Below are 15,722 nucleotides of genomic sequence, written 5' to 3' on the forward strand. Positions count from 1 at the left end.
TAATCAGGACTGAATCCAGAATGAAAAGGATCCAGGCTTCTTACACATGGAAGATCTGCTCGAGAAACTGCAGGGTTGTTTCCCCTCCAAAGCATCCATATATGACACCCCCCCTTCCGTTCTCTTTCCTCAGTTTCCCCTCCTTTGCTCTGATATTTCTGGAACCTGCTTTGCTCTGACTTTTCCAGAAACAGTGGAGTCAAAATGGGTTAGCCTCCATATGGGTGGAAAGATGCAGATTCCAGACCACTCCATCCAAATCTAGTATAATTTTCCTTCCTCTTGAACCTGCCATTCTTCCCTGCTACTGGAGAACATTTTACCATTTAAAAATTGATAGTAGATATATCACAGTAATCTTTTTTAAAAAGCAAATGAACACCTCTCCAGGAACCTAGGAGGAAGGGGAATGGGGAGGTGTGAGGGGATGGGGAGGGAAAACCAGGATGGTGCCTATGTGGATGCTCCATCACCACTGAAAATGCCTCTGCATTCACAGCAACAATGAATCCACAATGGGAAATCACCCCCATGCGGAAGCAGCCCTTGATACTTGATTTCATCTAAGAATGCCTGCCTTGAGCACCACTCTTTCCAGGACCTCTCCCCCATCACCAAAAAAAAGACAGATACTGATCTATAACTCTTTAGTTCCATGCTAACTAATTAGTTTCTTCAGGAGGGATCTGAGTATAACCTCTTTTAACACTGCAGGCACAGTGGCTTCCTGTGGGGAATGATTAATACCCAGCATCATCCAATTTGTCAGTCCCTCCCTGGCAGATTTCACTAGCCATGAAGGGCATAGGCCTAATGGACAGGTGGTAGGTTTCCCCTCTCCTCTGGCTGAATTAACTGAAAATTATCTATATGAACCTCCAAAGCAGAAACTTCAGGTACATTTAGTGCTTCTGCCATTAATGCAGCCTGATCTGGATTTGATGCAAGCAGTTTTATCCATAAAACGACTACCAAATTGGTAACAATAAGCTGTATGATGTTCTGCCATTTGTTCCTGGGGCTCAGCTTGCAAAAGGCTTCTTCCCACCCTATGCAGCAGTCAGCTGGCTCTGTGCAGACTCAGTGGTTGCAGCAAAAATGCTCAGACTCAAGTACGCAAGGCAGTCATACAGAAGACTTCATATGAGCATGTGCAAAGTGCTTTCTCATCATTGTGTAATCTCACATGCCTTTCATGCTTCAGGACAGAGGTGGCACAGGTTAGGTTCAAATGCCCTCCATCATTACCTGCATGCTGGAGAGCCAGCATGCTGTAGCAGTGAAGTGTCAGACTAAGATTTGGGAGACCCAGGTTTTAATTTCATCTCTACCATGGAACCTTGAAGGAAAACCTTGGGCCATTCACTCCTGACCTTAACCCACCCCACAGAGTCTTGATATTATAAGGATAAAATGGAGGCAGGGAAGATTGATGCTGAAAAAAAAGCAAGTATGTGTATTTAAATGTGTTTACTTCAAAGTGGCAAACAAGAGTTTTCCAGGATCTCTCAGATGGGAAGGGCAGCCTGGGGCTGGTTAAAAAAACCCTCATAAATCAGGCCTCTATATACCTGTTATGAGCAAGTTTTACAGCCCGACTGATGCAGTCACTTCCAAGGCCCTGCTTTGGGTGCCCTTGCCTTCTGAGATTAGGTGAGTGTGTGGAAAACCAAGAGAGCACCTTTTGAGTCGTGGCACCAAAACTCTGAAACTCTCTCCACAGAGACTCACCTGTCCCCTTCTGCCTTATTCGTTTGGCATTCACTCAGTTATCCCACCTTTCTGCACTCTTTTTAATTGGTTTTTTATGTTACACATATTTTATTATATCTGTACTTTAAATGGGTTTAAATTTTTAAATATGTTTTTACTGGTTATTTCTAAAAATAAACAGGGAGATTCTGAAGTATACTAGCAGAGTGAACAAAATTAAGTTGACACCATGTGTGGTTTGAGCTTAAAAACAATAAGAATTATCTTTTACTAGAGAAACATAAGAAGTAATTACGTAGCAGAAAATAAAGTAAAAATAACTTCGCTAACAGACAACAATGTTCAGTCAATAAACAGAAACCCCAACTCAGTTCTCAAACAGAAAAGAGTTCAAAAAATGCAAATGACCAACATTCAAACCAGTCAGTAAACAGGTCAAATGCTCCCTCATTATATCAACTCTACCTGCAGCCCTCTCAAGCAAGCTTAAGTTCCAACTTTAGGTAACTTTCCTTTTTGCTAACAACATTTAAGTCTACAATAAATGGATTATTGTTAATTTGCAACCCCCCAAAAAAGTTTTTGTTCTCGTTTTTATTATTTATGGTTTAAATCTGTTAGCTGTCTTGATGGACCAGGTGAAGGTAGAAACACAAAAGCAGAAAAAATATTAATAAAACACATAAAGAGAAGCTTACTGAGTCCACATAGCTGTCAGCCTAACCCACCTCCAGGCCTGTAGCTACAGGGGGCCTTGGGGGCCCTGCTCCCAACTTTCTAGCAGAACCCCTGACCCATGGCCTTCCCTCCCTGCTGTCACTTCAGTCATCCTCTCCCTCCCCTGCAATTCAAATTGTGCAGGGGGGGTGTGCTGCTTACTGCATGATGGTGGCAGGGGTGGCTCCCCTTGGTGGCCCAAGTGGGGTAGGGGGTATTTTGTCTTGACTGCCAGTGATGGGGATAACCATGGCTAGATGAAGGTGCTCCCGATTTTCCTGCTCCAAAGGTTTCCGGGGGGGGGGGGTAATACTGGGAGTTTAGCCCCCACTCCAAAGCATTGAATATGAGCCCCGTGGCGCAGAGTGTTAAAGCTGCTGTACTGCAGTCCTAAGCTCTGCTCACGACCTGAGTTCGATCCCTGGTGGAAGCTGGGTTTTCAGGTAGCCGGCTCGAGGTTGACTCAGCCTTCCACCCTTCCGAGGTCGGTAAAATGAGTACCCAGCTTGCTGGGGGGAAAGTGTAGATGGCTGGGGAAGGCAATGGCAAACCACCCCGTAAAAAGTCTGCCGTGAAAACGTTGTGAAAGCAACGTCACCCCAGAGTCGGAAACGACTGGTGCTTGCACAGGGGACCTTTCCTTTCCTTTCCAAAGCACTGAGGCAAGCTTCCAAGTGATCGATTCTGGCATCTTGCCATTTGAGTCTTCTCTGCACCTCCCTTATTTTGGCGTTGTACTCCGCCATCATTCAGTATTGCTGGAATTGAGGCAAGGCAGTTATCAATTGTCAGGCGACAGTCACACAAAGCAAAATGAACGTTAAGAGCGAAGTTCCCGCTCAGTCAGGCTGGCACCACCTACTGGCGCATGCGCACCAGGCAGGCAGCCCCCCCCCTCCCCGGAGAAGGAGCCGCAGAGTCTCTCCTGGCCATGGGAGCGGGAGGGGGGGGAGCCGTTGCTGAATACCTTCCAGATTTTAACTTTCGCTCCCCACCGCTTCCATCTTTCTTCCTCAAATGCCTCCCCCCGCAGAATGATCCGTGTTTTTTTGAAAGTGTAGTTGTCTCCACGATAGCGTTTGCCTGGTGCGACGGGGACAGATGAGATGGCCCAGCCAAATGGGTGGAAGATGGTTTGCTGGGAGGGAGAAGGGGGGACATGCAACACAAAACCGAACCTCCGTGTAGGTGTTAAATGCTTTCCATGCAGGGGCATAGTGGGGGGGGGGGGGGGGGGTTTGATGCCTTCCAGTGCTTTCCTAGGGGTGGATTGGACCCAGCTGTCTTGCCCGCCCTCTCCTTTAATGCTCCCCAACTTTTTTCAAGGCCCCCCAATAAAGAAATCCTAGCTACCGGCCTGCCTAGCCTTGTTGTGAGGATATAGGTATGAATTCCTGTGAGCAACAATGAATGAATCTATAAAGTTAGACCGCGTGCTATCTTTCTGAAGGATTTTAATCCCAGCACATTCTCTTAGGAATTAAAAAAAAAAAAGAGTTGGAGGCTTAGAATCCTTTTCAGAAGCAGGTGGACCAGGCAATACAAGAAGGCTCTACAACTGCAGCCCATCCACTCGCGCTTACAGCTGGCCTTCCCTGGGCCGCTGAATCCCTGCCTCGACGTGCCTCCATCCAGCAGCTTCCCGTCTGTCGCTCAGCCTCCCAGATAAAGCCAGCCGGCCAGCCTTCCGCAGCTGCTCTTCCTTGCCTTCCTTCCAGCTACATGGCCTCACCACGGGCGCAGCTCTTCTGCTGCGCGCCGTCCAGGGTGGATCCGCTGCGCGCTTTCCAGCCGCTCCTTTGGGACTGGCTGTGCTTGGGCAGCGCCGCGCTGGGCCTGGTCGGGGCGGCTGGGCTGAAAGCGCTCTGCAGCAGGCACCCACGGCCTTCCTCCTGCCGCCCTTCTGACGGCTCACCTATCGCTGCGCGGACCCTCTGGGCAGCTACCCTCGCCAGCAATTGCCTCGGCACTGCGGGTGAGCGGCTGAAGACTAACGAGCGAGAGGCCGTTTCCGGGGCTTCGGGCGCTCAGGCGCAAATTTCCCGTGGGGCGGCAGATCCAAATTAAAGGCACAAGCCTGCCCCACCCTCTGCGCCAGTTAGAAGAGGTGCCGCTTCCAAACAGGCTTGAGCTTTAAGGGGAGCTGCTAGTTTACGAAGAACAAATGAACTAGAGCTGTCCCTGCTGCGTCTTGAGCCTGCGGAAGGGAGCTGTGATCTTAAACTGTGACGCTCAGAAGCGGACGAGGGTATCCAAAACTAGCACCGGGCCGAGCCCTAACCACGTGGCTCTCCCTTTAGGAATCCTGGCCCGCTCGGTGCTGTGGCTGGCAGTGCCTCCTGGACCAGGGATGGCCTCTCTGCTGTGCGTCGGGATCTCGGTAAGGGGTACGGGGGGAGGGGCTTGGAGGAGGGGAGGCCTCATCTCTTGCGTGGGCGCCCCCCTCCCCCGAGGTTTCTCTTCGAGAAAATGGTAACAACCGCGGCTTGTTTTAGAAAGAGTGCTCGCACTGAATGCCGGGTAAATGCTGGCCGCGATGGCGGGGGGGGGGGGGGGCCGTAATCTCTTCTCGACGATTTCTGTCCCAACAGACCTGGGTGCAGTACTGGTTTGCCTTCCACTTCTGGGCCTTCTTCTGCTACTCCCTGGAGGCTTTTCTGCTGCTGCGGAACCCGACAGGCCGCAGGTAAGAAACTTGGAATTTTCACTATGTGGATTTGTAGAAGTTGGTGAGGAGCAACCAGGAGTTTGCCTCAGGCTGGAAATGCCACTTCTTGCAGGAGATTTGTGGCAGGCCACGGCCGCCAGAATCACTTTGTTAGTATTAATTCCCATGACTTGAGAGCTGGAGTTAGGGGGATAAAAGACCTATAGCCCACCTTCATGCTGGGCCTAATTGTTTGCCACCATGATGTATGGTTAGGTTAGGGCTACTGGCTCAGGTGGCTTTAGAAAGAAGTTGGATACATTTCTGAGGGCCTCCATGCTCAGGGGCAGTTTAGCTTTGACTACCATATGACTGACCTGGGTAGCCTAGACTAGTCTGATTTCAGACATTAAGCAGGGTCAGTCTTGACTGGTGTTTGGATGAGAGACCTCCATGGAATACTGGGGTCATGATGCGGCAGCAGGCAATGGCAAGCCATTTGAACATCTCTTGCCTTGAAAACCGCACCAGCGTGTCATAAGACAGTTGTGACTTGGCAGCACTTTCAACCACTACCAACATACTCTGAGGAGAAATGACAAGGCTGGGCTGTTACATTTCTGTACATGTCTGTTTCTACACGGATGTTTTGCTTGGCCTCCTGGCCGCAGTGCTGTTGCCAAGAGCGTGTAGATGGTGGTGTCCGCTTGTTGTCCTGATGTCTTGTCTCTGGCTTTGGTGTGTGACATTTCCCATATTTGATTTGATAGATCTTTTTGAAAAGGTTGCACACATTGAAAAGCTGCACATGCTTTGGACACATTGTGTATGGAAAGGTATGCAGATTTTCAGGTTCTGCCCATGTATGTGACAATTTTCTTATCTCAGCCCCTATTGTTGCCATGCACATAGCCTAGACTTTTTCAAAGTATTTTGAATTGGTAATACATAGATCACTATAGTGTTACTTTATAGTGACCTATTGCAATACTGTACCAGTCCTCAGTTTACATTTTTATAAAGGTCTCTAGCCCAGGGGTGGTCAAAGTTGCTTAACGGAAGGGCCACATAGAATAAACATCAGATGTTTGAGAGCGGAAGGAAGGAAGGAAAATGTATGGGGGAGGGAGAAGTGGGAAGAAAACAACTTTAAATGCATTCTTCAAGCTGCTGATTTAAAGAGAAATGCCTTCTCCAACCTGTCTGATGGGACACTGGGGGCTTTGAGAGCCACTCAATATGCGTGAAAGACCCACATGTGGCCCTGAGCCACAGTTTGGTCACCCCTACTCTAGCCCTTCTGGTTGTGCAGTTATAAAGGGAAAGACTTGAGCTGCATATTTCTTCTTATAATTCTGCAATTAAAACAGCTAAACATTTACTTTTTAAAAATGAAAGCTGGGAACTAGGATATTGCTGAAATGGATCATTACAACATTCTGATACTATAGTGCTCTGGCTATTACTAATTTTTTTCTAATGAAGGGATCTTGACTTTTGGAAGCTTACACCTTCTGGTTGGTCTTTATGGTGCTGCTACTGCCAATCTGATTTTTTTAAAAAGCTGGCAGAAGCCCCCTGGTGGTGACAGACAGGATGGCGGTAGCAAGGAAAGTGCAGGGAAAGGTGTGTTGCCACCATGAATGCCGCCATGTTTGCAACAGCAATGAAAGGTACATTGGGGAATCATCTGTGTGCAGAAGCAGCCCTTCTTCCAGAATTCCCTGAGGCATCGGTTGCCACTGTTGGAAATAGCAGGGGGGTCAGGCTTAGTGGTACAATATCTGCTTTGCATGCAGAAGATCTAAAATTTAGACCTCAGTAAGGATCAGGTAATAAGAGCCCCGTGGCGCAGTGGTAACACTGCAGTACTGCAGTCCTAAACTCTGCTCATGACCTGAGTTCGATCCCAGTGGAAGCTGGGTTCAGATAGCTGGCTCAAGGTTGACTCAGCCTTCAGTCCTTCCGAGGTTGGTAAAATGAGTACCCAGCTTGCTGGGGGGAAGTGTAGATGACTGGAGAAGGCAATGGCAAACCACCCCGTAAAAAAGTCTGCCATGAAAATGTTGTGAAAACACTGTCACCCCAGAGTCGGAAATGACGTGCTTGTACAGGGGACTATCTTTTACCTTTTTTTAAGGATCAGGTAACAGGGTGTGTGAAAGACCTCAGCGTGAAATATGCCAGTGGTCTGAATGGGTATAAGGCATCTGCATGGGTTGATGTGTATTCAGCAGGCTACTAGACTAGCTGGGTCCCTGCTCTGACATTTTTGGTCTTTTCTTACAATCTTACCAAGGTCCTTGAAAATCTACTATCTGTTTTGCTGGGGTGTGCCAGCCACTCACTGTCTTCCAGGTATTCAACTGCTGATGTCTCCTGCAGATGCTTGGTAAGTGTTTCTCTCCCCCATCACCGTCTCCCAAAAGTTGACAAACAGATTTCACAAAGGTTGGTGTGGTGCAACAGGAGATTATAAGCAGGCAGTAATTAACAAAATGTAACTGGAAAGAGAAGGTACTTGGTCACTCTAAGACCAAACCAAAGATAAAACTTATTGACCCAAATGTCTAATTTTTGCCAAAATAGGTTGCACTAAGTTGAGAAGAAACTGGGTTGACCCTCTGCAAGAGGGCTGAGGAAAAGATGTAAATGTATGTGTCCTGTTTCTTGCCAACAGATAGTAGACATGTCTGTGGACTGTGCTACTACTTTTATGATTGAATTTTCCTCCATACAAGTAAGTCTCCCTGTGCTTTTTAGGTAGAAGTTTCCTAGCCTGTCTCCCAGACAAGCTGGTTTTCTATACATAAGACTTATTTGGAACAGAGGAATATTCAACTTGCCTGAAGTGCATAAACAAGTTTGCCACTACTTCTGCTTTTTATGGTGGTTTACAAACCTTCTTTTGATTGGTGCTGATTAAATGTGAAAGAGTAAAGTAGGAACACAAGTTAGATTAGGATTTTAGTGTTGTGCTCTATGAGTGTGTACGACTCAAGCTAGAGGCGCAACATTTAGCCCAATGAAAACTCATGAAATTTTATTCCAGCATAAACTGTTGTGCACTTTTGTGCCTGCTTCTTCACATACAATGAATGCACCCTTGGTAAGTAGGCAGACATGTTGGAGAGCCAGTTTGGTGTAGTGGTTAAGTGTGCAGACTCTTATCTGGGAGAACTGGGTTTGATTCCCCACTCCTCCACTTGCGCCTGCTATCATAGCCTTGGGTCAGCCATAGCTCTGGCAGAGGTTGTCCTTGAAAGGGCAGCTGCTGTGAGAGCCCTGTCAGCCCCACCCACCTGACAGGGTGTCTGTTGTGGGGGAAGAAGGTAAAGGAGATTGTGAGCTGCTCTGAGACTCTTCATAGTGGAGGGTGGGATATAAATCCAATATCATCTTCTCTGTGAGATAAGATGCTGGACTAGATGGCCCGTGGGTCTGATCTGACAGAGCTCTTCTTACGTTCCTGTGTTATGCAGGAGGAATGAAAAGCTGAGTCAATAGGCCATGAAAGTACAGAGTTAAATATTATGATGTAAAATTCAAAGCCCAGCAAGAAAGATGAACAGATTACTTATTGGTTATGAAAATCTAGTTACCCACCTGTAATGGGTGGGGAATTCCAGGACTGGCAAAGATAGTTAACACCTGTGTGTGTGTTAACTTCCACATAAAATGTTTGCATAGGGAGGATTCATTTGTTGCCCAGCTGCCTGATACTATGCCAATGAGTGAGTGTTCTCTTTCCCCGCATTTGAACTCTAAAGACCCCTTAGCCAGCTTCCTGAAGGCCCTGGCCAGATTTGGTTGCTACCTGAAGTCTCCCATGCTGCAGTGCCTGCTTCTTCACCTTTCAGGGTCCAAACATTGTAACGCTACAAGATGACCCTCCTCCGCAGCTGGAGTTGAGCTCTCTACACTTGGCTCTGAAGCTTTCTTCTCTCAAAGATATGGGTACATCTCCAAAGCTGAGAGCTGCCATTCTTTCAGCTTTCTTTGTAGGCTCTGTGGGAGAAAGGACCCTTCTGGAGCACACTCTGTGATAGTTAAACGGCCTGTCTCTTTCCATTACAAGTGTCTTGTGGCCTGCTGGGCCAAAACCCAGTCTTATAATAAATGCAAGCTTGTGCAAATTGCAAATCCCACATAACCTGTTTTCTTTTTTTTAACTGTCTGCTCAACTCCTATTATCCCAGCTACGGTTCCCCTCACCCACTGGCACAAGTCCTGGAAGTCCTCCGTTATGCTGCTACCTACATTGCCCTCACCTTGGTGTTTCTGGGAAGTCCTGTGCTTTTTTCCAGGACACTCCAGGCAGGTAAGCCACACTTTGTGCCACTATTCCTGCTGCCATCACACATGCTGCTTCTGAAACTCCAGGGTGGCTGGCAGGTTTGCTGCCTTCTAATCAAAGTTCAGCGTGAACCTGTAAAGTTGGAGGGTGATGGGAATAGAGGCAGCTGGATGGTGAGAACAGGGTGGCTTGTTGAGAAATTGGCTACTATTTTGATCAGCCAATAAGAAACATTTTCTGAAAGTTCCAGCTCTTCTGCATAACAGTTATCAGGAGTGTGATGCATGTCATGCTAGTGTTACCCTTCTGTTAGTTTTGTGAAAGACAAGATATAAATGCATGAGACAGCAGATAAATAAAGGAATAGCATTCAGTCTAGGACCAAGCCCCACTTCTGCTGGGTGGCTGACTTCAGCTCTGAACTCCAGTTTAGAGAAAGTGTGTCTACAATCACTGCTGCCAAAAATTTTCCTAGCGGTGTAATTAATCATGGATTTTGCTAAGTGTTTCTGTGCCACTTTTCTCTGACTTCAAAGCAGCGTACAAGGAAATATAATTTAGGCAAACAAAAATATATGATATAATTCCAGGTCCACTTGGCCCAGAGCCGTCAAGCTGAAAAGAATGGGTTAAAACTGGTCTGACATGTGCCTCTGTCTACCATCCAGGCATGTGTGTGTGAGGGGTGTGTGTGTGTGTGTAAAGTGTCATCAAGTTGCAGCCAACTTACGATGGCTCCCGCAAGGGGCTTTCAATACAAGTCAGAAGCAAAGGTGGTTTGCTCTGCAGGGTTTTTCTTAGTAGTCTCCTATTCAAGTACTAACCCAGCTTTGCTTCCAAGATATGACAAGATTGGGTTATACCATGCAGCCTTTGTCCTGATCCAGGCTTAAATACCTTTCATGGGAAGGGAAACTGAAGTTCAGCCCAGATCTTACTCAGCTAGTGGAGACATTCCAAGATCCCCCTCCCCTGGTAGACTTGCCGTTGCTCCTCTGGAACTGTGTGTTTGATCAATAACGGAAAAGCAATGCAAGTGGTGTTTATCTACTTATGCCCTTCCTTATTTTCAATTCCAGACTACTTACAACAACTAGTGGAAACATTTTTAAAACTGTAGTGAAATATCTGCAAAGATACAAACAAAAGAAGGGCACCAAACAAGCTTCTACATTCCAGATCCCCCCGTCCAGATACAGATAAACAAATGCACCTCTCCTCAAACAAAAATATTGCCACTTTTTTTGTAAAGAATGTTAATACTGGACTAAGCAACCAGCTGCAGCGGCTTGAAGCTGCTGCAGAGATAGGACTAATAGCAGAATGCCTCTGTCAGGTATTAGAAGGCAGACAGGTTTGCAATGTAGAGGATCCTGTCCCTGGTTATTTCCTTGCCACTGGTATCTATCTGATTTATAGAGCAGGCCTGGGGATAATTTTGGATTGTTAGGAAAGGGAAAGTGGTTGAACTGGCTGCTGTTAATAGCATCTTGCTCCGTATGCCAAATTGGTCATCTTTTTAAAAAGGATTACTTGGACATGGTGACTTTGCACAAAAGGAACTGAAAAGAAGCTGTGCTCTTTATCCTTCAACATGTGAAAGGGAGCATCCATGGGTTGTGCACCTGAGGACTGCCAAAATAGTAATGTTCCTTCATTTCCTGCTTCCTGGCAATATGCAAAGTTGCATGGAGTTTTCTTTTGAAGAGTTCAAAAGAGTTTTTCTTTTTGCCATTTTTCTCTCAGGTGTTTCCAAAGGAGATGTATGCATTTTAAGTTGTGTTGGTCTTTGCATCAGTGGGCTATCCCTTGAAATAACTATAACTGCTTTGATGTTCCTGTCTCACAGTACCTGGTTTGCTGCGGAGGGGTACAGGGATGTACACAGCCAGTGAATGGAGCCAGGAGCTGCAGCTTCGCCGGAAATTTTTTGGCATCTCGATGGCCTTCTTTTCCTGGTATAAAAGGACCCTTCTGATCTTGTCTCCAATAATCAAAAGCTTTCCAGATGTTTTAAACAGAAAAAGTACAGTGGTTGACAGTTGTGGTGAGGAAATCAGATGTTACTTCTGTCTATTTGTTCTTGGGAAATATATTCACCCTGCTTTTCAATTAAAAATACCCCAGAGTTGGTTACAATAAAATCAAGAACCTAAGTAGTCAGAGCAACAAACTCTCAGCAGTATGTATGTATATATATATTTTTAAAACCCAAACGACATCTTCCTTCAAGGATAGTGTCTTTCGAAAATCAAACTCCTATATGAGGAGTGCATGTTTGTGATTCCTTTCACCCTCCAAGTCAGCTGATCCAGGTATAGGGCAGCATCAAGATCCTCCCCAGCCCCATTCCTCATGCCTACGTTGTTGTTTCAAAGGTGGGGGGGAGGAGGAGTCCTCATTTATTTAAAAAGTTCCCACTGCCTTGCCAAATCCTTTAGGTCAGGTGTGTCAAACTCATTTGTTATGAGGGCTGGATCTGACATAAATGAGACCTTGTTGGGCCGTGCCATGTATGTCATAAAATGTAATGCCAGGTAGCAAAGATATAAACTTTATAAAAGACATAGAGGCCCTGTTCAGATGCACAGTATAATCAGATGTCGCTGCTGTTTCCTTCCGGATTTAAAGTGGCTGACCAGACAGCAACATCTGCCTCCCGGTATTAACTCTTGGTAGCTCCCCCCCCCCCCCCCCCAGTCCTTCTCAGAACTGGATTATTTTGTTACCTGCTCCATTGCGGTGTTTTTTGAGTTCTCCGGTTTCACCTTGTAGTTTTCTCTGTCTGGATAGTTCTGCTGTGATATTAACCAACTTCCAGATGTCTGAAGGCTGTCCCAGAGCAAAAGGAGCCTCACACATCCAGTTTACGGTCGCTATTTTTTTACTACTTAGCGACGTGTGCATAACCACATAATGTTTTAACCTATGCGCATGTGCATAGTGCACGCATGCACATAATAGTGGAGGGAGGGGAAAATAACTGCATGGTGCCGTGTGGACGGCAGAAGACGGTTTCACCACGGAGTGATTCAAATTGCAGTATGGCAGTCTGATCGATAATATCTGGAACAAAGATATTCGGAACAGAACCGGGTCAGTTTAACACGGACTCAACACGCTGTGTGAACAGGGCCAATCAAACACAAAGATTTTATGAAAGCTTAAAATAAAATGTGCTTTAAACATTAGCATTTGTTGGTCTTAAAGGTGCTTTCTTTGTATCTCTCCCATGGGATCCAGAGGACTGGGCAAAGGAAGCTCTGGCTCTTTCCTTCCTTCCCAGTGGGACCAGGAGTGGGGGGAGCCTCAGCCAACAGAAGGAAAACAGGCTTGGTTCAGTAGCTTTGCTGTACAATTGAAAGAACCTGACAAAGCAAGCTATTCCATCCCCCCTTCCTCCCCAATGGAGAAGCCCCAGCAAATGGAGAAAATAGAGGCTTTGCTCTGTAGCTCCTGTGCAATTGAGCAAGCCTTCCAAAGCAAGCTGCAATGCAGAAGGAAGCAAGAGAGAAGGCGAAGGAAGCAGATGGCAGCCAATTGCTCAGGGGCCTGATGGGAGCCCTCTGAGGGCCTGGTTCAGCCCCCCGGGCCGCATGTTTGACAACCCTGCTTTAGGTAGTTAAAATCTATAACCACTTGTCAGCCAAGTGCATTTCTCTCCCTCTCCATTAACTGGGCATTTTATTGAATTTTTAAAGGATTGTTTTCCCCCCAAATACCCAGTCCAGTCTGCCATTTAGTTGTCTGCTAGAGGCCTCGTGCAAAACTTGTATGCAAGCTCTTGCTGTATTCTGTGATCCCCACACTGCCACTCACCATCGAGGCTGTACTCAGCTGTTGCACCAAATAGCTGTAGAAAAGCCAAACTCCTTGTATTTGTTTGACCTTATAAGAATCTAAGGAAGATCAAAAACTTGGGAAAAATATACCATGGGAAACTAGGGTTGCCAATTCCCAGGTGGGTGTGTCCTTAATCCCAGGTGGGGGCAGGAGATCCCCCAGTTTGGAGACCCTCCCCCCACTTCAGGGTTATAAGAAAACGGAGTGGGGAGGGAAATGTCTGCTGGGCAATCCATTATTTCCTATGGAGATCAATTCCCATAGGGTATAATGATGAATTGATCCGTGGGTATCTGAGGCTTGGGAAGGGGGCTGTTTTTTTTTAAGTATAGGCACCACATTTTCAACATAGCATCCAGTGCCTCTTCTCAAAACACCCTCCAAGTTTCAAAAAGATTGGACCAGGGGGTCGAATTCTGTGAGCCCCAAAAGATGGTGCCTCAACTTTCCTTATTTCCAATGGAGGGAAGGCATTCAAAAGGTGTGCAGTCCCTTTAAATGTGATGGCCAGAACTCCCTTTGGAGCTCAGTTATGCTTGTCATCACAACCGTGCTCCTGGCTCCACCCCCAAAGTCCCCAGATATTTCTTGAATTGGACCTGGCAACCCTATGAGAAACAAGTGGTGGTGGGGGGGGGGGGTTGCAACAATCCAGGCAGCTGGCTTGCTGTTTTCTATCCATACATGGGGACAGCTTTCCTTAAAGGTGTTTGGTGGGAGTAAAACACTTGTATGTTGTGTTTTAAATCATCTGGGAAATTCCTGAGTTCCTGCCCTGACTGCTGCCTTGTGGTGGATAATGGGAAGAAATGGGACACTGGAGGAGCAAATGTTCCCCCTGCTGGTGACCTTGTGTCTGCGCATGATGACAACCAGTTGATAAAATGGGGGGGGGTGTCTATTTCTAGTGGCTCAGATCAAGCAGGGGCGGAGGAGAAGCCTGTGGGTCTCAGTGCTACCTGCTTTCCTGTCTCCTTTCAGCTGGACAGCAAACATACTGCATGAGATGCTTTTACTGCTGCAGTCAGGATCCACATGGAGACAGGAGACCTGGTGCTTGCTGTGCATAGCTGCTCTTACCTGCTGGATTGCCATGGTGGGTTAGAGGCATGCAGGGCAATGGGACTCAGCTGGGCTGCACTGGCAGTGGGTGCTTGATGGAGTGGAGAAAACAGCTTGTTCTCCAAGCAGCAGAACTGCATGCTGACTGTTTGAGCTCTTGTGGTGGTGGTGGTGTTCCCTGTCAGGGAACAGATTTTCTCTGGATCAGGGTAGCCAATAACTCTTCAGTGGCTCACTACCAAGGTTCTGAATACTTAAGAGCAATTGGTGTCAGTAACCGCAACAATGACGCAGAGTGTTTCTAGTACAGCCTCTGTGGATCTTTGGATACTTGAGACAAGAATGAAAATTGGCCTAAATGGGGCAAAGAAAAATGATTTTGCAGGTGCATCTTCTGAACCCTCACCCACCCACCCCCACAGCCTAAAGGACTCTTCTCCCTCCTCCTCTGAGTCAGCGTTGAACCCCCAAGGTTAGGTCTTCATAGGTTCTCCTTCCCATCAAGAAGAAGATGATATTGGATTTATATCCCGCCCTCCACTCCAAAGAGTCTCAGAGCAGCTCACAATCTCCTTTACCTTCCTCCCCCACAACAGACACCCTGTGAGGTGGGTGGGGCTGGAGAGGGCTCTCACAGCAGCTGCCCTTTCAAGGACAACCTCTGCCAGAGCTATCAAGCAGCTGTAGAATCACAGGGCTGAAAACTGACCACTGTCTGCCTTGAGAGAGTATCCTCCAAAGAGTAACCCCATCTGGGTAGTTTACAACTGCAACACACCATACAGAGGGGGTTGGGGTGAGCCAGCTGTGCTGCATCAGGATGTCTTTGTGCATAGATTACTCAGGCAAGCAAGCCAAGCAACTTTCTATGGGAAGGGAAAGAGTAGGAAGACCTGCCTCTTTCTAAGCTGTTTGTGCTCCCCTTGCTCATTTGGTCTCTTTTCTCCAGGCTATTCTGAACCCACTGAGTGGGTTCCTGCTCATGCTGGCATTCTCCGCCAGGAGGAGCAGCTCATGTGCCAGAAGGATGATGCTTCCCTGGAGATCCTCAAGTGAAATCACCAAGAACAGCGACTCACTCTCAAAAGCCACCTCTGACTCTGCATTTGACTTTCTTATGGACACAGGCACTACAAAGGCGTCCAGTCTCTTGGCTTCCTTAGACACCAGCGCTTCCATGGGTGAAGAGACAAGAATTAGGCCACCTTTGAGGATCTTCTGCAAGGCAGAGGATCCACAGAAAGATCCCACTGACTAGGCCTGGAGAGGGGACGATTCTGAGTTCCAGGGTTGGGTGGGTATGCAGAGTCTGGCTTAGTGAGTGCCAAGGGCATTTTCCTGCAGAAATTAAATTTTTCATCAGTGAGACTTGTTTTATTGGGTAGAGGCTGGAGAGCAGACTTTGGCTGGTGCATTTTGGCAAAGTGGGTGTTGCAGTGATGC

General features: G+C 47.1%; 2 protein-coding genes across 5 annotated transcripts in view; both read left to right on the top strand.

The window, feature by feature from the left end:
- The window catches only part of NONO (non-POU domain containing octamer binding), a 122,506-nt gene that overhangs the window by 42,018 nt on the left and 64,766 nt on the right, over positions 1–15,722 (top strand). The gene's annotated exons all lie outside the window — the stretch shown is intronic.
- Positions 4,044–15,645, top strand: LOC132578909 (G-protein coupled receptor 143-like). 4 transcript variants are annotated; one of them, XM_060249050.1, is made up of 8 exons: positions 4,044–4,405; positions 4,731–4,810; positions 5,022–5,116; positions 7,377–7,469; positions 9,277–9,398; positions 11,224–11,332; positions 14,199–14,313; positions 15,229–15,645. In XM_060249050.1, the coding sequence occupies exons 1-8, from the start codon at positions 4,153–4,155 to the stop codon at positions 15,535–15,537; spliced, it is 1,176 nt and encodes a 391-aa protein (XP_060105033.1). In that variant the 5' UTR covers positions 4,044–4,152; the 3' UTR covers positions 15,538–15,645. The 4 variants fall into 4 exon arrangements, with proteins under 4 accessions (XP_060105033.1, XP_060105034.1, XP_060105035.1 ...); XM_060249051.1 differs by lacking the exon at positions 14,199–14,313 and having other exon boundaries at positions 4,128–4,405; positions 11,224–11,421; XM_060249052.1 differs by lacking the exon at positions 14,199–14,313 and having other exon boundaries at positions 4,135–4,405.

This window comes from Heteronotia binoei, chromosome 11 (genome assembly GCF_032191835.1).
Source record: "Heteronotia binoei isolate CCM8104 ecotype False Entrance Well chromosome 11, APGP_CSIRO_Hbin_v1, whole genome shotgun sequence".
Lineage (NCBI taxonomy): Eukaryota > Metazoa > Chordata > Lepidosauria > Squamata > Gekkonidae > Heteronotia > Heteronotia binoei.

Excerpts from the sequence above, each read along its gene's own strand:
- LOC132578909 (XM_060249050.1), top strand. The coding sequence starts at position 4,153 with ATGGCCTCACCACGGGCGCAGCTCTTCTGCTGCGCGCCGTCCAGGGTG. Across the intron at positions 7,470-9,276 it reads ATGTCTCCTGCAGATGCTTG|CTACGGTTCCCCTCACCCAC; the intron begins GTAAGTGTTTCT and ends CTATTATCCCAG. Across the intron at positions 11,333-14,198 it reads TCGATGGCCTTCTTTTCCTG|CTGGACAGCAAACATACTGC; the intron begins GTATAAAAGGAC and ends GTCTCCTTTCAG.